General features: G+C 41.3%; 2 protein-coding genes across 2 annotated transcripts in view; one reads left to right on the plus strand and one right to left on the minus strand.

Moving 5' to 3' along the window:
* Positions 1-1,098, plus strand: part of ifng1r (interferon gamma related) — a 1,882-nt gene extending 784 nt beyond the window's left edge. Inside the window, exons 2-4 of the mRNA XM_060903660.1 lie at positions 78-140; positions 245-448; positions 785-1,098. Of these exons, the coding sequence (XP_060759643.1) occupies positions 78-140; positions 245-448; positions 785-910 (393 nt within the window). The 3' untranslated portion in view covers positions 911-1,098. The remainder of the gene's footprint in view (positions 1-77; positions 141-244; positions 449-784) is intronic.
* rap1b (RAP1B, member of RAS oncogene family) overlaps positions 1-23,785 on the minus strand; it is a 441,802-nt gene that overhangs the window by 268,718 nt on the left and 149,299 nt on the right. The window lies entirely within an intron of this gene.

Below are 23,785 nucleotides of genomic sequence, written 5' to 3' on the forward strand. Positions count from 1 at the left end.
GTAGTGAGGAAGTTCTGGTTAAAGTTTTCATGCACAACTCTTCTGAGCACTCATTATTTGCTTTCTGCATCCTGCAGGGGCTAACAGATACAATGTGGGTGGGAAAAGCAGTTTTCACACCCTACTTGGGCAAAGTACCGGTAAGCTTGACAACTCCATTTACATTTATTATGGAAACTTCAAACTTATAAACTTAAATAGAAGTAACACTTCACTCTTCACAAATGCAATAATGTCTCATTAGGACACTTGCACTTGTGAGACGTTGATGCTTCTGCGTATGCTGAATGGTTACATGGACATCTTTTCGGAGATGCTGAAAAAGGCCAAGACTGATGAGACTAAAAGTAGTCTGAAGGACCTCCAGGAAAGTGTGAAAGGACTGAAAGACAAATATAAAAAAGAACAGGCAGTGTGGAAGCAACTTCATGACATTAACTCCGTGAAGGTAAGAATTTTTTTTAGTAGTAGTTGTATTTTATATCATTTTTACTGTATACTTCCATAGCAATCCCCTTCAATTTCCTTTGTACTGCACCCTGGTTAGCTTCAGGTTAAATAACATTATTCATAAACTATCATAAATTATTCAAAAATTACAGTTTACTTATATTCATTTTTGTATTTACAAGACTGAGGAAATTATATGTTTAAAGATTTAAGGGTTTAATCCAATACAGTTTCCTTTCGTATGCATTATTTCACAGAAATTCTACAACATCTCAGACAATAATACCCTACGGTATTTCATGTTCATGATCATGTCATTTTTCTTCACATTTAGAAAGACGACAGTACGATCCAAGGTGGAGCAGTGAATGACTTTATCTCTGTGTATGATAAAGCCTTAGAAGCTGGACAACATTCCAAGAAGACCCGCTCGCTACTCAAGAGTTTTCTACAACGTTAGGAGACTTTTCATTCAAGCATGAGACAAATCTGCATTACTTTAGTCATTTAGTCTGGTTCATCTGTGTTATTTATCAAACTTAATTTAACTATTATTTACCATTTTAATTTAACATATTTATTTTCATCTCAAAATTTAAGATATCTGTAAAATCTAACTTATTTTGCTGTGCAATTCAGTCTACAGTTTTGAATGTTTGGTCAATGACTTCATCACTGTGCAACTCATGGATCAATACAATAAACCACTAACGTTTGCATTAATCTGATTATGTTTTGTTCATGAAATAATTATTCTGATCATTTAACACAACCAGAAGCATCAAAAGATGCCAGAATACAAAAATGCAAGTGCACCAGGTCCGACATCACAAATACAGCTACTTCATACATTCATTCTACTTTAAAGGTTTGTTCATTGGAACAAAATAAAACAACAAAAAAAAAGATTACCTGAGAAAATACAGTTTCTAAACACACCTAACCCATCATGACTGAGAAATATTCAGTGCATTTGTCGAAAATATCTAAAGTCACAGGGATCACAGGAAAGCAATACGGAGCTATGCATTTTATAACGGGCAGTATGGTTGCAAATGTATACGGTATACTTTATATCATGGTGGCATGGTGGTGCAGTGGCTAGCACTGTCCCCTCACAGCAAGAAGGTTCTGGGTTTGAACCTCAAAGCCGATGGGGGCTTTTCTGTGTGGAATTTGCGTGTTCGTGTTTCCTCCCATTTCAAAGACATGCAGGTTTGGTAGAACTTGTACGTTGCTCTAGATAAGAGTGTCTCCTAAATGTCTTTAATGTAATGGAATTGAGGGTGGCCTGTCTGGCCCTCAAGTTCTAAGATGTTGCTATGTGCTGGGCCACTCAGACAAAGACATAACAGTCAGAAACGACAATCACAAACAGCTCTCTTCACCTTGCACAAAACCACTCAGTGTCTACTGAGGAAGAAACATATACGTTGCAGCATTCTTACAAATTCTTCTTCTTTGCGTATCCCAGCTTGTCAGAAAGTTGGAGTCAGTCATGATACCACAGCCCTGGAGCAGAAAGGGTTAAAGCATATACGCAGAGCCATGGCCTCACTTTCGTTTATAAATGCCTTGAGACCTCAAGAATGGCATAGGAATAGTTTTAAGCATTAACATTAAATATAAGATAGTAATTTTTATGATTAAAGTGATTCATATCGGTAGCGGTCTGAGTGAATGACCTTGATGTCTGTAACATCACAGCAGGAAGTCTATTGGTCTCATCGCCATTTCCGCTAGACTAAAAAACAGAGCTGACTGCAACTCCGATCCTCCATTTTGAGTTAATTTATCGCCATGCCACGTAGATGTGTTGCTGGCGGGTGCAGCAACACGACAGAAGGTGGATTTATGTTGCATTCATGGCCCAAGAATGTTCAAACTGCAAAGATTTGGACACATTTTGCAAGAAATTCATGGGCACATTGGACGCCTATGAAGTGGTCTCTCCTCTGCTCTGCACATTTTACTGAAGACTCGTACGGGTACGAAACCTCTGATCTGTTGAGGAGCGTTGGCTATAAGCCCGTATTGAAAGAGGGTGCAGTATCAACAATTAAAGAAAAAGAAAACAAGAAAAGGAAAGTATTTATTTATTTATTTATTAAAGTGAGTTCGGTTGCACCAGTTTTCCCGGAGCGTGAGTCGAGGGTTGTTGATAAAATCCGGGACGGAACAGGATGGGACATGTCGCTTGGGCCGTGACCTCTCCGCAGTTGTTGCTAAAACCGGTGACATCCTGTTCTGTCCCGGGTTTTAGTAATTGCCTGAGCCAAGCAGTAATGGTGGAGTACTCAGTATGGAAAGAATGGAGAATGAGAGGAGCAGCCATCTTATTTCTAAACTGGATATCGCTGCCATCTCACCCTTATATGGAAGAAGCGAATGAATGGAGAACTGAACAAACAACTGAAAGTCAGATTGTTTCAAAATAATTGGCCACAAGATCGGCCTTCAAGAAGCGAGAACACAGACGGGTAAGCTCCGACTCTCATTTGGATACAAAACAACAAAAACAACATATGTTGTTTACCTGCATTTAGATTAATACATGTAACTTGTATTGTGTGTTCAAGTTACCGGTATAAGATTATTTAATTTGCTTCAGAATGTGATTGTCTCAGTTCATCTGATTATTTAATTAGCCTTTTACGTTTTATCAGTGAAAATGCATGCATGTACGTGTATGCTGCATAAGTTAAAACACCTATCCTGTTTTACTGAGAGTCAACCCACAATCAATGAAGTTGAGCAAGTCAGTCACGGTATTTCTTACTTTCACCATAAATTTTTATTTATATGACTTTGATCTATAGCTATCAAAGGCATCGGCCTTAAATCCGGTTACCGCTATGACGTCACGCACTCAGGGCTGGCCGGCTCAGCGGGGAAGCTCGAATGCCAACTTTGCAGTCGAGTTTAACTCTCAAAAATATATTTTTTTAAATTACCACTTATGCAGCATACAAGAGTCAAGGATGGATCCACTCAGAAATGTATTTAAAAATAAAGGTTCTGCGTATCTGCTTTAAGGACCTTGCTCAAGACCTCAACAATGGCAGCTTGACAGTGCTTGAGCCCCTGACCTTGTGATAAGTAACTCAGATCCATTACTGTTGAGCCACCACTGCCCCTAGTGACAGGCTAGTCTACAAGGGACGTCTCATGGGCACTACTTCTACTTCTACTTCATTAGTATAATTGTAGCAGTAATCTCTGAACACCTTTCCAGATAGTCCTAATATTATCCAGGTAATTGTTGTTTTATGAGCCTTAGATAAGCACCAGGATTAACTATCATTCATAACCAGTCAGTGCTGACCCAAAGAGAGTTCAGCAAAAAAGGAAAGATGACTCCATCAGGAGGTGGTCCCCTGAAATGGAAGATGCCCTCAGAGACTGCTATGACATCACGGACTGGGATGTGCTGCTTAGCCCACACTGTGAGGACATAAAGGGGCTGACACACTATCTGACAGATTACCTCAACTTCTGTGCAGACGTGGTCTCCCCCACTAAGACTGTACGGTGTTACCCTAATAACAAGCCATGGGTAACACAGGAAGTCAAAGCTGTCCTCAACAGGAAGAAGGCCGCCTTCAGGAGCAGGGATAGGGAGGCGATGAAAGCAGCACAGCAGGAGGTGAAACGCTGCATGAGGGAAGCTAAGGACAGCTACAGGAGACAGGTGGAGCAGAAGCTGAAGGAGAACAGCATGAGGGAGGTCTGGGAAGGTGTGAAAACCATCACAAGCCACAATACAAAGACCAGAGTCGTTGAGGGGACAGTGGGGAGGGCAAACGAGTTGAATGACTTCTTCAATCGGTTCAACCAGCCCATGTCCCCCCCACCCTCTCCCTCACTGCAGCCATCTCTCCTTCTTCCCTCAACACACCTCCCCCCAGTCATCACAGCAGCCCCCTCCTCCCCTCCTCCCCCACCTCAACACAGACTCCTCTATGCATTACTGCAGACCAGGTCAGAGGTCAACTGAGGAAGCTTCAGCCCAGGAAAGCAGCAGGCCCGGACAAGGTGTGTCCACGACTACTGAAGACCTGTGCTGCTGAACTGGGTGAACCACTCCAACGCATCTTCAACCTCAGCCTGCAGCTGGGGAGAGTGCCAACCCTCTGGAAGACATCATGTATCGTTCCAGTTCCCAAAAAGAATTGGCCCAGCGAGCTGAACGACTTCCGACCGGTGGCACTCACTTCACATCTGATGAAGACATTGGAGCGGCTCTTCCTCAGCCTCCTCAGACCCCAGGTACAACATGCCTAGGACTGTCTGCAGTTTGCATACTGGGCAGGTGTCGGTGTGGAAGACGCCATCCTCCACCTGCTACACCGAGCCCACTCGCATCTGGATAAGGGAAATGGCACAGTGAGGATCCTCTTCTTGGACTTCTCGAGTGCCTTCAACACCATCCAGCCCCTACTGCTTCAGGACAAACTGATGTAGATGCAATTAGTAATTAAGTGATCAATCTCATTAAATCAGTCTCATTAAATACCATTAAATCAGTCTCATTAATTAATCTCATTAAATCAGTCTCATTGAATCATTAAATAATACCTTTAATTTTGATGCTTAATAATAAATTATCAAACAGCTAAATTATGGTATATTCCAAATTATTATGATCACTTACCATATTACACAACCTATATGCACCTTGGAATCCTTTGAGATTGAGTCACTTCAAAAATATCGGAACAGCAAATAAACACACAGTTTCAATAATTAATTGAATTTATTATAACAAAGATAAAATGAATAATGGCAGTTGAAATCTTCAAATAGTCAGCAGCAAACAGTGTGTGTGTGTGTGTGTCAGCGTGTGGGTGTGTGTGTGTGATAAAAAAAAATTATTAAATGTTAACAATGGAAATACATTCAAATGGTCATCCGTGATATATATGGATTTGAATGCGCGCACGGGGGAATGCGCTATAAAGGTTTAATTGAATCAGGGCTTGGAATATTATCTAAAGTTGAGACAAAGGACCTCGTGATAAAGAACGGGGGGGGGAAGGGTCACCACATGCTTCTTTATAGAACAAAGAGAGTTAGTTTTGGTTTGCTAGCTAAGGTGTGTTGTAAGGCCTATGGCCTAGCTAAAAAGGCTAGCGTGGGATGCTAACTGAGGTGTGTTTTGTGTGTGACCACGTAGTGAGGCCTTACAGTCCCTTGAGACAATGCAGTTAGCTCTGGATGCTAATGAGACAGAAGAATTAGCCGTAGCAGCTAACCCACTAGCTTTATAACATTACCAAATTCACTGAAATCTTGATGAGGTCAAAATATGTGTAAATAATGAAATTAAAGTGTTAGAAAGGAAAAGGGGCATGCAAAACCTCCCAGATAGCAGAGGGTCGTTGATTCGACGTGGAATCATTGGCATGTTCTTCGACCTATACGCCGTCGAATCACCGTCGATCACCGACGTTGATTCAACACCGCTTTGCTCATACGAGTTTCCGTTGAAACGACGTTGAAAAGTGGCTGGTGGTCAACAGAGAATAGACCCCCTTTCACCCTTTATTCAACTACGTATTTCGGTCGATTTATAGTTGAATTTTCGGCGATGATTCATCCAACTTTACTTCCTGTTTTATGTACAACAGGAAGGCTACAAATTAAGCAAAACAGGCTAAATTAAACTAGCTAACAAAGCATCGGGGCTCTTGCCTAGGATGAACATACACATGCATACTTCAACCATGAAAGTGAAACTTAATTTATATCAATGTGCGTAGGCTACGTCCTGTTTAATGTACAACAGGATATAAAAATGCATGCAACAATGCACCTCTCCTAATGTTTGTCAAGCTATCTAATGAGGCATAACTTTTAACATTTATAAGGAACAGAACACACTTGAACAAGTTCTTAGAAACATTTTATGATTTATTTATAATTGTGGCCTATTCCTCCTGCGGCGCAGACACCTGTACATGGAAACAGAAAAACATAACCAAAATTAATTTGATGCAGCATTGATAAAGAAAGTCAGCAGTAGGCTATGGGTTTCTAAATGCCACCCTACCTCATTATTTGGACATGGGGAAAAACTATATTTAAAATCCAAAGAGGGATGGAGGGAGGAAAATTAAAACAAAGAAAGAAATGAAATATAGAGTAGAGAATATTTGATAAAATTAAGGATGTTTTTATTCAGTAAACATTTAAAAAAATGTTCTACAACACTCTAGCCTAGTGACTTACCAGTAACAAAATAGACTTGAAGTATTCAGATCCGCTCTGCATAAAGCAGCTAAATCCTCTCTCTGTCTCCCGGCAGAAAGCTCCTTGGTTTGCTTGTGTCTCAATCACAGCTGGTATTCTGTAGAAAGACTTCTTTTCACCTTTCCCATCAGCTTTGTTAGAACCCTAACACAGCACAAAAGTTTACCATTGTAGGTTTATGATGAACCAAGTGCCTCGTTGGTTCACATACCGCGCGCTGCCGTTATTTCCCCCAAATCACGAGTTTGTTGGTCTTCCAATGTGGCGCAGGGTTTGTTTACTTCCGGTTTCAGGTGACGTCAGTGAAAGGGGTCTAATGGGAGCATTACCGCCACCCACTGGATTGGGGTGTAAAGCAGTCTGAACAAAACGTGTAAACATAAACATAGGAGAAATGAACCCGTTTTTCTAACTCGTCCTCACTTAGTCTACTTTTCTTTTTTGATTAGTCTGGATTTGATATTGTAAATTTAAATGTGAATCAATGTATATTCATCGGACATGAACAAATGAATAAATCTTGAGTAATCTTGAGGGGCGTGTGTGTCCGGGGCGCGGTGTCGCGGGGGGGGGGATCGAACGAACCCTCCGATCCCCCCTGGCTACGGGCCAGTTGCTCATCCTACCAATGTTGAAAACTGGCCGGCAAAAGTGACGATGGTTCAACGTCGTATATTCAACCTTCTCTGACGGTCGACAGATCAACCTTTACCCACGTTGATTCAACGGTGATAAATCGACCCTCTCAGACGGCGGAGAAATCGACGTTTCACGGCGCTGTTTCAACGTTGATTTTCTGACGTACGACGGAAACCGACCATTCTGACCAAAACTCTACGTCGTTTCAACGACCCTCTGCTATCGGGGCTATCAATTAAACAATTGAGAGATCAAAAATAGAACAATGATAGAAACACAAAATCAGTGTGCACACTTAAACAGTTTCTGAGTTTAAATTCACACTAAGTAAATAAACTAATTCCTAAGACTAGTCTTTTTGCCCAAAATGCTAAATCTTACTTAGTGTCTTGCCTCTACGCAAAATTATGAAGAGATGTTCCGAGACTTTTGGAGTTTCACCGTTGTGGAGCACGTGAGTTGCTTCCGTGGAAAGCAGAGGATTTCTTGGTCCGACGCGTGATCGCTCGTGATGAAAAGAAAGTCTCTGATCAGACAATGTGTACATGCTTTAATGAGAAGGATCCGGTCGCTTCTAACATTAATTAACTGCTTGGGCTGCAGTCCGTCCGTCCGTACAATGAATAACTGAAAACCGGTTGTAACTCAAGCTGAGTTTAAAATCATGCGATCCTAGAATCTACTGTGGCCAAAGGTGAAAGAAAAGCGCGAAACTCTGATTCTTGAAGAAAAGAAAAGACGTCTTTATCTGGTTTGCTCAGCAGAGCAAATCTCTTTGTGTCCAGACAGCTGCTCCAGACGGAAAAGATGAAGAGCTGGGAGTTTCCAGGTTACTTATGACTTCCTGGAGGATGTGACGTAGGTGATCCCGCCCACGCGTGATGTAGGTCAACACGGAAGTTAGCTGATGGGAAATGTAGTTTCTTAAAGGGACTGTGTGTGTACCTACAATCCCCCTTTTGGTCTCAGGGGTATGATGGAGTCGTAGCACTGAGAGCACAGTACCGTACAGTCCACGTGTCCATAGTCCTTGAGGTAGCCTTGCTCTGTACAGTCCATGGTGTCCTGTGAAAACTGTGTAAACTCATGAGTTCCAGTAAGACAGTTGGAGGCAGAGGCGTTTTGGGCATATACTCAGGCTATAGGCATTTTGGGCATATAATTACTCTATCTAACTAGGTCACAATCACATCTAAAAAAAAATTAAACATTAAACATGAAACATGTAGTGTTTAATTTCCTATGCATAAAAACAAGAAAAGAGAAGAAATGAAGGAAGAAAAGAAGTATTAGTGTTTGGGTTGGTAAACCTAATCTTCTGGAAAGGTATTGGGTTGGTGAATGTGACTGGGAATGTCAGTGTATGCTTATGGGTGAGTGAGGCGTACAAACTACTGTAGGTGGGCAGGATGGGCCTAACTATCGCCCCCCCCCCCCCTTTTTGGAGTGAAAACTGTTGAAAGGGCTTGATTTGATTGTTATGGAAATCGATATGAGGGCGTTTGATTAGGCCTGGATGTCCTAATGCGATACGCGATGGGGGACAGTTTTCCTACGATCGAAAGGTCCCAACCAGTGTGGTAGGAACTTTTTGAGACTTCTACCGGCTTGGTAAAGTTGAAATATAGGACTTTGTCTCCTATTTGATATTTGTGATGGGAGGCTTTTCGGTCATAGTAGGCCTTTTCCCTTTTACGCTTGCTTCTATTTATCTGTTGAGGGGTCTGACCTCTGTTGTAACAGTTCTTTAATCTCAGCCAACTGGGCTTTCAAAGAGTCCAGCTCTGAGTGGAACTCACCAGGTTGGTCTGAGTCACTGTGTTGGTCATCTCTACCCCTATGTTTAGAGCTACAGTCGGAACGCTCCTGCCGTCTCCGGCCAGAGCAGGGATGACGGTCTTGCTGCCAACCGCCTTGTTCCCTACGACCCTTTCCATATGATGGGCGGTTGCCATAGTCACTGTGGACTTGCCTTCGGTCCCTCCTGGCCTTACCTTACTGATTTTTCCACTCACCCTGGTGATGGCTCGGCAAGGGGCGGTTCGGACCGGGATTTCTCCAGGGGGGTCCCCCTTTTGGAGCTTCACCTCCTTCTAAGGCTAGCGGGGGCTTGTGCTCACCCTGGAGGCTTAGGACTCTGGGTTCATCATTGTTTCTGTCTGTGGTTTTGACAATGATCTCCCAGGCCATTTGGGCTAGTTGCCTAGTTTCCCTCATCGAGTAGCAGCCTTGTCGACATGCCAGTGTGACTTGAGTCCGCACGCTTGGGTGGAGGTTATGTAAGAAGAGGGATTTGAAGCCTCTATCTTCTTCCAAGCCTGGTGCACTACTACCCTGGAAATAGGCAGTATGTAGCCGTCTATAATATTCACGAGGCGCCTCAGACCGTTTTTGTTTAATCTGTATCGCACACAATGTCGCGGAGGTTTCGTTCGTGTACGGCGCATATTCTTCCCTCATGTAATTGCGAAGTTTCGGATAACTATCACGAATATTTGGGGGTAGCATCTCTAAAAAGGCACGAACGCTGCTACTGGAGGTCTTCCAGATCAGTTTAAGTTTCTCTCGCGTTGTGGCTTTCGGCAGGTCCATCAGGCATCGGTCAATTTCTCGTAAATAATCATTTACATTAGTTCTTTTATTGTCGGGATCAAATCGCTCGACATCGTGGGCAAGTAGGTCAATTTGCCGTAAGCAAAGAGTTTGGTGCACGTCCTTGTGCGGCCTTCTTGGCTTTCCTGAGTACTTACTATCTAAGCTATTCTGGTGTTGCTCCCGTTTCGCACTAGATTCATAGCCTGATTCATCTGAAGATGGATCAGGGATACTGTAGCACACTGACCTGGGTGTGCTATGGTCCTGGGCTCAGGATGAGCACAGTACGGCTCCACCCTGGCTAAACGACGAAGTCGTGTAGCGAGTTGATGGAGTTTGGCGGGGTGTCTGGTCCTCGACCAGGTAATCTACGGTGTCCGGTTCGGACGCCTCTTCCCGCTCTGAGCTTTGGCGCATTGTTGGGGGTCCTTCACGCCCCTCGCGCCCTTCTTGGGGGGTCTGCTCCTCGGCAGCCCTCTTGGCAGCCTTTTCGGCTTTCTCTAGCCTTTCGGCGCAATCATCAAAGGAGGTCTTCAAGAGCTCACGCTCCCTATGTAAATCATTATTATCGGCTGCCAGCTCGGCGTTGCTGGTGGTCAGCCTTTCAACCTCTCCGCGGAGGCGTCTGATTTCTGAATCAGTATCTCAGAAGTATGACAGGAATAGCTTACCTAGTGCAGCTTGGACACTAATAGTTGTTCCTTTTGGATCTCTCATATGTTTGTTCGAGTTATCTATGTTGTTTTGGCATTCACGTTTACTCGTGTTCCTAATGTTTGCCTTTTCGGAGGCAGAGCAGTGAATGAGGTCTGCGATGACCTCAAGGAGAGACACGTCTTGAGTGTTGTCTTCAATTTCTGAGACACGAGGGGATGCCATTTTGCTTAGGTTGGATATTGGATAATTAATTAATCAATGAGTTAATTTATTAATTAATTTTTTATTAATTAATATTAACTACGTAATTAATTAATCAATCAATAAAGTTGTTTTTGTTTGGAAATGCTATCTCTTATCCTAAGTTATGAATAGGTTATTAGTATTTGTGATGTGGTTATCACGCTACTGTTAACCGTTTAACACACCTGGGGATATACCTTGGCAACTGCTGAATCAAACTGATAGTTTATCTGTTGTTGCAACAATATTCATGAAGTCAACACCAATCTCCTCACACGGGGCACCAATTTAATTGTAGGTGCAATTAGTAATTAAGTGATCAATCTCATTAAATCAGTCTCATTAAATACCATTAAATCAGTCTCATTAATTAATCTCATTAAATCAGTCTCATTGAATCATTAAATAATACCTTTAATTTTGATGCTTAATAATAAATTATCAAACAGCTAAATTATGGTATATTCCAAATTATTATGATCACTTACCATATTACACAACCTATATGCACCTTGGAATCCTTTGAGATTGAGTCACTTCAAAAATATCAGAACAGCAAATAAACACACATAGTTTCAATAATTAATTGAATTTATTATAACAAAGATAAAATGAATAATGGCAGTTGAAATCTTCAAATAGTCAGCAGCAAACAGTGAGATGTGTGTGTGTGTGTGTGTGTGTGTGTGTGTGGGTGATAAAAAAATTATTAAATGTTAACAATGGAAATACATTCAAATGGTCATCCATGATATATGTGGATTTGAATGTGGGCACGGGGGAATGCGCTATAAAGGTTGAATTGAATCAGGGCTTGGAATATTATCTAAAGTTGAGACAAAGGACCTCGTGATAAAGAACGGGGGGGGAAGGGTCACCACGTGCTTCTTTATAGAACAAAGAGAGTTAGCTTCGGTTTGCTAGCTAAGGTGTGTTGTAAGGCCTATGGCCTAGATAAAAAGGCTAGTGTGGGATGCTAACTGAGGTGTGTTTTGTGTGTGACCACGTGGTGAGGCCTTACAGTCCCTTGAGACAATACAGTTAGCTCTGGATGCTAATGAGACAGAAGAATTAGCCGTAGCAGCTAACCCACTAGCTTTATAACATTACCAAATTCACTGAAATCTTGATGAGGTCAAAATATGTGTAAATAATGAAATTAAAGTGTTAGAAAGGAAAAGGGGCATGCAAAACCTATCAATTAAACAATTGAGAGATCAAAAATAGAACAATGATAGAAACACAAAATCAGTGTGCACACAAACAGTTCCTGAGTTTAAATTCACACTAAGTAAATAAACTAATTCCTAAGACTAGTCTTTTTGCCCAAAATGCCAAATCTTACTTAGTGTCTTGCCTCTACGCAAAATTATGAAGAGATGTTCCGAGACTTTTGGAGTTTCACCGTTGTGGAGCACGTGAGTTGCTTCCGTGGAAAGCAGAGGATTTCTTGGTCCGATGCGTGATCGCTCATGATGAAAAGAAAGTCTCTGATCAGACAATGTGTACACGCTTTAATGAGAAGGATCCGGTCGCTTCTAACATTAATTAACTGCTTGGGCTGCAGTCCGTACGTACGTATAATGAATAACTGAAAACCGGTTGTAACTCAAGCTGAGTTTAAAATCGTGCAATCCTAGAATCTACCGTGGCCAAAGGTGAAAGAAAAGCGCGAAACTCTGATTCTTGAGGGAAAGAAAAGACGTCTTTATCTGGTTTGCTTGGCAGAACAAATCTCTTTGTGTCCAGACAGCTGCTCCAGACGAAAAAGAGGAAGAGCTGGGAGTTTCCGGGTTACTTATGGCTTCCTGGAGGATGTGACATAGGTGATCCCGCCCACACGTGACATAGGTCAATGCAGAAGTTGGCTGATGGGAAATGTAGTTTCTTAAAGGGACTGTGTGTGTACCTACACTGAACAGGATGCGAGTGGACCCCTGCCTGGTCACCTGGATCTCCAGCTACCTCACTGACAGGCAGCAGTATGTCAGGCTGAAGGACATCACGTTTGACACTGTAATTAGCAGCACTGGAGCACCCCAGGGCATGGTGCTGGCCCCTCTTCTCTTCACCCTGTACACCGCGGACTTCTGCTACAACTCGGAGCTGTGTCACATTCAGAAGTTTGCCAATGACACAGCCATCGTTGGGTGTATCAGTGACGACAGAGAGGAGGAGTATAGGAGCCTGGTGAGGGACTTTACTGTGTGGTGCAACAGGAACCATTTGCAGCTCAACAGCTCAAAGGCCAAGGAGCTGGTCATTGACTTTGGGAGGTCCAGACCAAGGTCACGACCAGTTCTGATCGAGGGAGTCGAGGTGGAGGCTGTGGATTCCTACAAGTACCTCGGGCTGTGGCTGGACAGCAAGCTGGACTGGATTTGCAACACCAATCACTTATACAGGAAGGGACAGAGCAGGCTATACTTCCTTAGGAGGCTGCGGTCCTTTAACATCTGCAGGAAACTCCTGTGGATGTTCTATCAGTCTGTGGTCACCAGTGTCCTGTTTTACACCGTGGTATGCTGGGGGGGGGGTGGCAGCACATCCAAGAAGGACACATCCAGGCTGGACAAACTGATCAGGCGGGCTGGCTCTGTGGTCAGCATGAAGCTGGACTCTCTGGTGACGGTGGCAGAGAAGAGGTCTATGGACAAACTACTGAACATCATGGATGATGCCAGTCACCCTCTGCACACCGTCATCAGCAAACAGAGGAGCCTGTTCAGTGACAGAATGCTCCTTCCAAAGTGCAGGACGAACAGACTCAAAAACTCCTTTGTCCCTCACGCCATCAGACTGTACAACTCCTCTCTGGGGGGCAGGAGGGGTAACAGGAGGACAGAGGATGGGAAGGAGCAGTAGCCTAGCCTAACAATAAGCAATACCAGACAATGTGCAATATAATGTGCAATATAAAGTGCAATATCTTTCCTGCTTCCCCCCACACACACACACACTTACCCTAACCCCACTTCTCCCCCCTTTCCCCCTCCCCCTTCCTCTCTTCCCCATATCTTATTCTTTTATATTTGTATATGTAAATACTTAATTTATTTTAATTTATCTAGAAGTTTTCTCTCTATTTCTTTTCTTTGTTTATCTGTAATGATGCTGCTGGAATCTTAATTTCCCTGAGGGAACCCTCCCAAAGGGATCAATAAAGTTTAATCTAATCTAATCTAATCTAATCTAATCTAATCTAATCTAATCTAATCTAATCTAATCTAATCTAATCTAATGGCAATGGTATTTGTGTCACATGTCACTTTTGTCAGCCTTTGTCGGTCTCAGCATGTATGCACATGTGCATACAAAAATATCTCAGTGATTCTTACTGCCTTTGGTGTTTAGCACAGGTTCACAGAACCACAGCGACATGTGTACTATAAATAACTATTCTTTGGTTTCCTGTTGAAGAAAAAACTTAGCCAAAGTTCACACTTCTAACATCATTTCAGTCCAGTTTCTTCAATGAATATACAGAAACAGGATAAAAAGACAACTCTGTGAACCACAATGTTTCTAATATATTTAAACTAGCAGGTTGCCTGGCCGCGTGGGTTTCCTCCGGGTGCTCCGGTTTCCCCCACAGTCCAAAGATATGCAGGTTAGGTTAACTGGTGACTCTAAATTGACCGTAGGTGTGAATGTGAGTGTGAATGGTTGTCTGTGTCTATGTGTCAGCCCTGTGATGAGCTGGTGACTTGTCCAGGGTGTACCCCGCCTTTCGCCTGTAGTCAGCTGGGATAGGCTCCAGCTTGCCTGCGACCCTGTAGAACAGGATAAAGAGGCTACAGATAATGAGATGAGATGAGATGAGATGAGATGAGATGAGATGAGGTTGCCTGGCATTGCCCGGGTTTTGCAAAATTCTGGGTTGCCACCAGACTTCCATGTCAAATTTGGTGAAGATCCATTGAGAAATGGTGATGTTAACCCAAGACAAACAAAAATCCAAACATCCACCACCCAGGGGCTCACTGGGGACCATCTGGGGACCATACATCTGCAAAATTCTGGGTCATCCCTGTACCTACTTGCCAAATTTGGTGAAAATCCATTGAGAAATGCTGACATTAGCTCAAGACAAACAAACAAACAAACAAACAAACAAACAAACAAACAAACTTTGTCACTTATTATATAGATAATACAGATGGTTTACTGTTATTTTGTGGGTATAGACATCTAGACATTAAGTTTCTTAAGCAGTAACTGGTGCTGATTATTGTTAAAAGTGATAATTTAATCTAATAATCTTACTGACAGTTGCTTATACTGCAGCTGAAGATTGTACAGACTACAGTGACTAGCTTTTCCCATCAATATAAAAAAAATGTTGACAATATTTTGGTATTTTATCACATGTATCTGAATAGGAATCACCAGTGGTAGCACTTGTAAGCAAGAGTAGATGAATGAAAAGTTGCTCTCATTGTTGAACACAAGCAGTGTGAATACCACAACAGAAAATCTATATTCATGCCACTCAGGCTCTCTTTCTCTCTCTCTCTCTCTCTCTCTCTCTCTATCTCTCTCTCGTTGTATCACATTCTGTTTGGATTTGGCTATGTATAATAAGATGTTCCCTCATGTAAAAGTGAAACTCATCTCATCTCATCTCATTGTCTCTAGCCGCTTTATCCTGTCCTACAGGGTCGCAGGCAAGCTGGAGCCTATCCCAGCTGACTATGGGTGAAAGGGGGGGTACACCCTGGACAAGTCGCCAGGTCATCACAGGGCTAAAAGTGAAACTCATCTCATCTCATTATCTCTAGCCGCTTTATCCTTCTACAGGGTCGCAGGCAAGCTGGAGCCTATCCCAGCTGACTACGGGCGAAAGGCAGGGTACACCCTGGACAAGTCGCCAGGTCATCACAGGGCTAAAAGTGAAACTATAACTATTTATTATATCCACATTCACTGGATATGAGCAATTGCATGCTCTGATTGGCTACTCTACTGCTAGGCTCTCAGCTCATATACCATGAGTAGAGAAAAAAAATGGCAGCGCGTGTTGCTGAACCAACCAAGGATGAAAGGCAAGGCAAGGCAAGTTTATTTATATAGCACATTTCATACACAGTGGCAGTTCAATGTGCTTTACAGAAGTAAAAGCAAAACAGTAAGCAATAGAAAATAAAATTACATAAAATAAATGGGGAAGAAAAATAATAAGAATTAAACAATAGTAGAAATAAAATAATAAAATGAAATAAAAGTTCAATTTAAAAACAAAACAAAAAAAAACAGCAGAATAAAATAGAATAAAAGTTAAGTAAAATTTAAAACATGCAGAGACTGTAAAAGTAAAGAGTTTAAAACATGTAGAAATGACAATATTAATAATTTAGCAGAAAGCATCTGAAAACAGCTTGGTCTTTAACCTAGATTTGAAGCTGCCAACAGCAGGGGCATTTTTGATGTCCTCTGGCAGTTGGTTCCATAGCTGTACTGCATAGTAGCTAAAAGCTGCTTCACCACACTTTGTTTTAACAACAGGTTTTAACAGTAAATTTTTCTGCTGCGATCTGGTAGATCTGATTGGGTTAGGCCGCTGCAACATATCAGAGAGGTAATTAGGCCCTGTACCATTTAGAGATTTGTACACCAGCAGCAATGCTTTAAAGTCAATTCTGTAGCTTACTGGAAGCCAGTGAAGGGACCTTAGAATTGGAGTAATGTGCTCTGTTCTTTTTGTTCGTGTGAGAACCCTAGCTGCTGCATTTTGAACCAGCTGAAGTCGTTTGATGGTCTTTTTTGGCAGGCCTGTGAAAAGGCCATTGCAGTAATCAACCCTACTAGAGATGAAGGCATGTATAAGTTTTTCCAGATCATTTTTTGACATAAGTCCTCTTAGTTTGGAAATGTTTTTTAGGTGATAAAATGCTGTTTTAGTGATTGCTTTCATGTGACTGTCAAAGTTTAGCTCGCTGTCAATGAAAACACCAAGATTTTTAACCATTTCTTTTGTTTTAATCCCCTTTGTGTCAAGAATAGTGGTAATCCTGTCTTTCTTTTTTTTTCCAAATAGAATTACTTCTGTTTTATCTGTGTTCAGCTGAAGAAAATTTTGTGACATCCAGTTGTTGATTTGATCAATACACTGGTAGAGACATTCAAGGGGGGCATAATCATTAGGTGATAGAGCAAAATAAATTTGGGTGTCATCTGCATAGCAATGATACAAAATTGAATTGTTCTTGATAATTTGCCCAAGTGGGAGCATATAAAAGTTGAATAGTAATGGTCCAAGAATCGACACCTGGGGGACACCACAGGTCAAGGACATTGATGTTGAGGAACAATTTCCCATGGTAACAAAGAAGCTTCTATCTTTTAAGTATGATTTTAACCAATTGATAACTTTACCAGTCAACCCAACCCAGTGTTCAAGTCGATATAGCAGTATGCTGTGATCAACAGTATCAAAAGCTGCACTGAGGTCCAGTAATACCAGGACCGATGTTTTGCCTGCATCAGTATTAAGACGTATGTCATTTATAACTTTAATCAGCGCTGTTTCAGTGCTATGATTGGCACGAAATCCTGACTAAAAGTTATCAAAACAGCTGTTTGATATCAAGAAGGCAGTTAATTGATTGAAGACAATTTTTTCAAGGATTTTCCCGATGAATGGTAGATTTGATATTGGCCTGTAGTTATTTAATACTGAAGCATCCAGATTATTCTTTTTAAGTAGGGGCTTTACAACGGCTTTTTTTCAGGGACACAGGAACAATGCCAGTCTCTAGGGATGTATTTATGATTTGAAGCACATCTGTAATTATAAGATGAAGAGCAGATTTAAAAAAGTTGGTGGGCAGAATGTCCAATTCAGATGTTGAGGAACTGAGATTTTGTACAGTTTTTTCAAGAGTCTCATAATCAATTAAACAAAATTCTGACATTGTGTTGAAGTTATCTGTCTGTGTCACTGGTGATTGCAGTTTTTCAATTATTTGCAACTGAGATATATTATGAGCAATATTCTGCCATATTTTATCAATTTTACCTTTGAAGAAGGATGCAAACTCATTGCATTTATTAACTGAGAGAAGTTCAGGTGCTAATTGTGGTGGGGGATTAGTTAGCTTCTCTACTGTTGAAAATAGCACATGGGCATTGTTCATATTCCTGTTGATGATGTTGGAGAAGAAAGACTGTCTTGCTTTACGAATTTCATAATTATATTTACAAAGCATCTCTTTATGGATTTGATAATGGATGTGAAGTTTAGATTTGCGCCATTTTCTTTCAGTCTTTCTACATTCTCTCTTTAGCAGTTTAACAGCTGGATATTGCTTCCATGGTGCTTTCTGCTTATCATTGACTCTTTTAATTTTGAATGGAGCAATATCATCCATAAATTGGGTCATATTTAAATTAAAAATTTCCAGTAAATCCTCTACAGAGTCTGACATTTTGGTTGAGATCCGAGAGAGAGCTTGCTCAAAAAGAACACATGTTGTCGTTTATGTTTATGAAACAAAAACTCTACTCAAAAACAAAACTGCCCAAAATACAAAAAAAGCAACAAAATATGGAATAAAAGTATTTGATGGTAAGAACATCCATCCATAACCACGTATCCTGTACAGGGTTGCGGGCAAGCTGGAGCCTATCCCAGCTGACTATGGGCAAGAGGCGGGGTACACCCTGGACAAGTCACCAGATCATCGCAGGGCTGACACAGAGACAAACAACCATTCACACTCACATTCACACCTATGGTCAATTTAGAGTCACCAATTAGCCTAACCTCCATATCTTTGGACTGTTGGGGAAACCAGAGCACCCGGAGGAAACTCATGCAGACACGGGGAGAACATGCAAACTCCACAGAGAAAGGCCCTTGTCGACCACTGGGCTAGAACCCAGAACCTTCTATGGTAAGAACATATCCTTTTTTATTTTTCAAGAATCATTATTATTATTGCATTTTTCAGAAATTGCTACTGTCATTTCACAAGTTTATTTACATTCTTCATCTTTAAGCATTAAAATTTGTTGAATTTTTTTTAGACTGGCTCAAAAGCTCAAAGAATTTGAAAATTACATCACTGAAATGTCCAAGAAAGAACTAAATAAATATCTAAAGCTATTCTATACCTCAACACAACAGCAAGATGGCACTTTCTTCAAAAAAAATAAACAAAAAAATGAAAAACACTAAAGTCAACTCATGCAGCCATTGATAGGTTTTTAAGAAGTCCGCCTAAGTGGAAATTACTTTGTCAGATGTTTTGTATAAAGTTTTTACTGATTGAATTTGCAAAAAATAAATGTAAAAATGCTCTGTTTCTCAAAATCCAGTGAATGTAGATATAATAAAACAGTTATTCCACTCCATCTCCTCATACATGGCTTATAGACAACTCGGTGCTACGCACCTCATCAGCTATCAGCTCATGTACGACTCAATTTCGTGGAATAATTGTTAAACAGCCCAGTGATTTTCAACTAGTTTTGCTTCAGGATCCGCATTTAATGTTGGGCATCAAGTCACGACTCAGCATTACACTGAAGTTGTTTATCATATGGAAGTTAATGAAGGGGGCGGCACGGTGGTGTAGTGGTTAGCGCTGTCGCCTCACAGCAAGAAGGTCCGGGTTCGAGCCCCGGGGCCGGCGAGGGCCTTTCTGTGTGGAGTTTACATGTTCTCCCCGTGTCCGCGTGGGTTTCCTCCGGGCGCTCCGGTTTCCCCCACAGTCCAAAGACATGCAGTTTAGGTTAACTGGTGACTCTAAATTGACCGTAGGTGTGAGTGTGAATGGTTGTCTGTGTCTATGTGTCAGCCCTGTGATGACCTGGTGACTTGTCCAGGGTGTACCCCGCCTTTTGCCTGTAGTCAGCTGGGATAGGCTCCAGCTTGCCTGCAACCCTGTAGAACAGGATAAAGCGGCTAGAGATAATGAGATGAGATGAAGTTAATGAAGAAATGCATATTAACTTTGCACAATAATCTGATTAATACTACTATTAATTATCCTTTTCATCAGCCTAATAATGTTGGATAATAATAATTTACATATTGGGTTGTTAAGGTTGTAACTCAAGTATTTACAGTGAAAAATAGAATTTTATTAAATGCAATGCACATACTTAATTAAGTGCAAAATTAATTATTCACAACATTAATATGAAAATGGACCACTATATACAGTGGTGCTTGAAAGTTTGTGAACCCTTTAGAATTTTCTGTATGTCTGCATAAATATGACCTAAAACATCATCAGAATCCTAGAAGTAGATTGCTATGTACTCCCACTTCTCCTCTTCTCCTCCCCTTTCTCTTTCTTCAGGTGCTCTTGATTTTGGTGACGAGATCAGCCTGCTTATTTAAGGGGCACTGGAGGCACAGTCTCTCTCTTTCTCTCACAGATGAAGCAGCCTCTCCTTGCTTGCTCCTTGTCAGTTTTTTTCCTTTTTATGTTTTCTTTTGAGAATGGAGGTCTGGTCGTTCAGTTTTTGTGGCTTTGTTTAGCAGTTTAGTTTATTTACTGTTTTGGTTAGTTTGGGGGGCACCTGCGGCCCATGGTGTGGTTGGCCAAGGCTCTCTCCATCTCTTTTGTGCTTTTTGGTCAGACCTCCAGACTCCCAAAGTTTTGGTAAATGTTTTTTTGGTAATGTTTATAAATAAAAATCTTTCTTTGTGAATGTGTAGTCGTGTATAGCATCCTCTTTGTATGTTCCTGGTCACTGGTTGAGCCAAATTGTCTGGTGTGGCCGTAACATAGATAAAGAAAACCCAATTAAACAAATGAGACAAAAAAAATTATACTTGGCCATTTATTTATTGAGGAAAATAATCCAATATCAGTGAGGGGCAAATCTATGTGAACCTCTAGGATTAGCAGTTAATTAAATTAGTCAGGTGTTTTGAATCAAGTGGGTGACAATCAGGAGTTGAGTGTTTGCCCTGTTTTATTTAAAGAACAGGGATCTATCAAAGTCTGCTCTTCACAACATGTCTATGGAAGTGTGTCATGGCATGAACAAAGGAGATTTCTGAAGATCTCAGAAAAAGAGTTGCTGATGCTCATCAGGCTGGAACAGGTTACAAAACCATCTCTAAACAGTTTGGATTTCACCAATCCACCATCAGACAGATTGCGGAAATTCAAGACCATTGTTACCCTCCCCAGGAATGAGCGACCAACAAAGATCACTGCGAGAGCAAGGCGTGTAATAGTCTAAGAGGTCACAAAGGAACCCAGGGTAACTTCTAAGCAACTAAAGGCCTCTCACATTGGCTAACATGAACTTGTTCATGAGTCCGCATCAGGAGAACACTGAACAACAACGATGTGCATGGCAGGATTGCAAGGGGAAAGCCACTGCTCTCCAAAAAGAACATTTTTGCCCAAATACAGTTTCCTAATGATCATACAACCAAGCCAGAAGGCTATTGAAAAATGTTTTTGGACAGAAGACAACAAAATAGTTTTTTTGTTTAAATAAGAAGCATTATGTTTAGAGAAAGGAAAACCCTACATTCTAGCATAAGAACCTTATAAAACCTGTGAAACATGGAGGTGGTAGTATCATAGTTTGGGCCTGTTTTGCTACATTTGGGCAGGACAGCTTGCCACCACTCAGTGCGTTTACATGCACATCCAAATCGAGCTACTGTCGGTAATCGAGCTAAGGGTCCCAGCAGGGGTGACAGAGAAATCCAATCCTACATGCACACAAGGAAATCGAGCTATTGTATGAGGTACATTGTGCACCCGAGCCACAGGTGGCGCTACACGCCCCATCGTGTTGGTACACTTCCGGTTGTCGTCATGAAGAAGAGCTATTCAAGAGTATAAACAAAGTTATCAGTTCCGTGTTCGTTCGTTCGTTCTCCTTGTTCCTCCTGACCTCTTCTGCTGCTCGCTACTACTACTGTTGTCATGCCGACCGAGGCTGTTGTGTTTCCCGCTTGTGGTCTCGTCACTCGCCACTTCCGGAAGGGGCAGTGCTGAAGTAAGTAGCTCGACTACGTAGCTCGATAGGGTTTACATGCACTAAGTAGCTCGGCTACAATCGCATAATCTAGGTCACATAGCTCGATTACGAGAAATCCAGTTCGGTTCAATTTCAGCCGAGCTAAGGTGTTTCCATGGCATTTAGAACTTCGATTTCAGTCGAGCTACGGCAGAAATTCGATTTTCTCTATGTGCATGTAAACGCACTGACTGATGGAACAATGAATTATGAACTTTTCCAGCGAGTTCTAAAGGAAATGCCATCTGTCTGTGAACTGACTCTCAAGAGTCACTGGGCCCTGTAGCAAGACAATGACCCTCATCACATAAGTCGTTCTCCCAAAGAATGGTTAAAGAAGTATAAAACATAAAATTAATGTTTTGTAATGGCCAAGTCAAAGTCCTGACCTTAATCCAATTAAGGTTTTAATTGTTTCTCCGAAATAATATTACTAATGAATTATTTAGTAGCAACAGTGATACTAATAAGAAAAGTACATCATTACAAAAGCAAGGAATGTTGAGACAAGTGAAACTGAAGGAAAAAGTAAGCCACCACAGTCCACCAGAATGGCTTCAAGTCTCTGGAACTGTACAATAGAGATGAAGACCATTTTACAAGAGTATTCCTTTAACTGTTGTTTTGGTGATGGTTCTGGTGGAAAGCACTGTCTAACACATCAGTCCAAAGTCTCACTCCGGTGTTCAACTGGATTGAGAGTTTGTGAGTGGGAAAACCATAGCACATGATTTACATCATTTTAATCCTCATTAAACTATTCAGTGACCCCTCATGCCCTGTGTGTGGGGGCTGGCCATCCTGGAAGTGACCACCCCTATCAGGATTTAAAAAAAAAAAAAATATATATATATATATATATATATATATATATATATATATATATATATATACACACTGTGTATATATATACTGTGTGTGTGTGTATATATATATATATATATGAGTGATTCCACGCTTATGGATACTGAAATGGGGACATGAACTTATTTTTAAAAATTCACCTAAAACCATTTCTTTTTTTACCATCAGGTCACAAAACATGTAATCATTAATGAATGATATGTTAAAAGATAACTTTAATTTTCTGAGATGTAATAAAAACATATTTATATGCCAAAGTCAGAACGTAACAGAAGTGTTGTGGACATATATATTCTCAATTTTAACAATGTAGAATTACTTTTTGAAACATAGGAAGGTGATGTTTTAGCAAATATAATTAATAAACATGTGTAGTAGAATAAACATACACATTCTTTCAATAAGATTAACATGGTATATAGCTAGATTGTAATTAATTTGTAACAGACGCGAGATGGACAATCGTAACAGAAGTAATGTAACAGACATCATTTTGGAACTCATAGGCTTGACTTTGGCATATAAATATGTTTTTATTACATCTCAGAAAATTAAAGTTATCTTTTAACATATCATTCATTAAAGATTACATGTTTTGTGACCTGATGGTAAAAAAAGAAATGGTTTTAGGTGAATTTTTAAAAATAAGTTCATGTCCCCATTTCAGTACCCATAAGCGTGGAATCACTCATATATATATATGGGCGGCACGGTGGTGTAGTGGTTAGCGCTGTCGCCTCACAGCAAGAAGGTCTGGGTTCGAGCCCCGTGGCCAGCAAGGGCCTTTCTGTGCGGAGTTTGCATGTTCTCCCCGTGTCCGCATGGGTTTCCTCCGGGTGCTCCGGTTTCCCCCACAGTCCAAAGACATGCAGGTTAGGTTAACTGGTGACTCTAAATTGACCGTAGGTGTGAATGTGAGTGTGAATGGTTGTCTGTGTCTATGTGTCAGCCCTGTGATGACCTGGCGACTTGTCCAGGGTGTACCCCGCCTTTCGCCCGTAGTCAGCTGGGATAGGCTCCAGCTTGCCTGCGACCCTGTAGAACAGGATAAAGCAGCTAGAGATAATGAGATGAGATGAGATATACA

The sequence above is a fragment of the Neoarius graeffei genome, chromosome 21 (assembly GCF_027579695.1).
Source record: "Neoarius graeffei isolate fNeoGra1 chromosome 21, fNeoGra1.pri, whole genome shotgun sequence".
Lineage (NCBI taxonomy): Eukaryota > Metazoa > Chordata > Actinopteri > Siluriformes > Ariidae > Neoarius > Neoarius graeffei.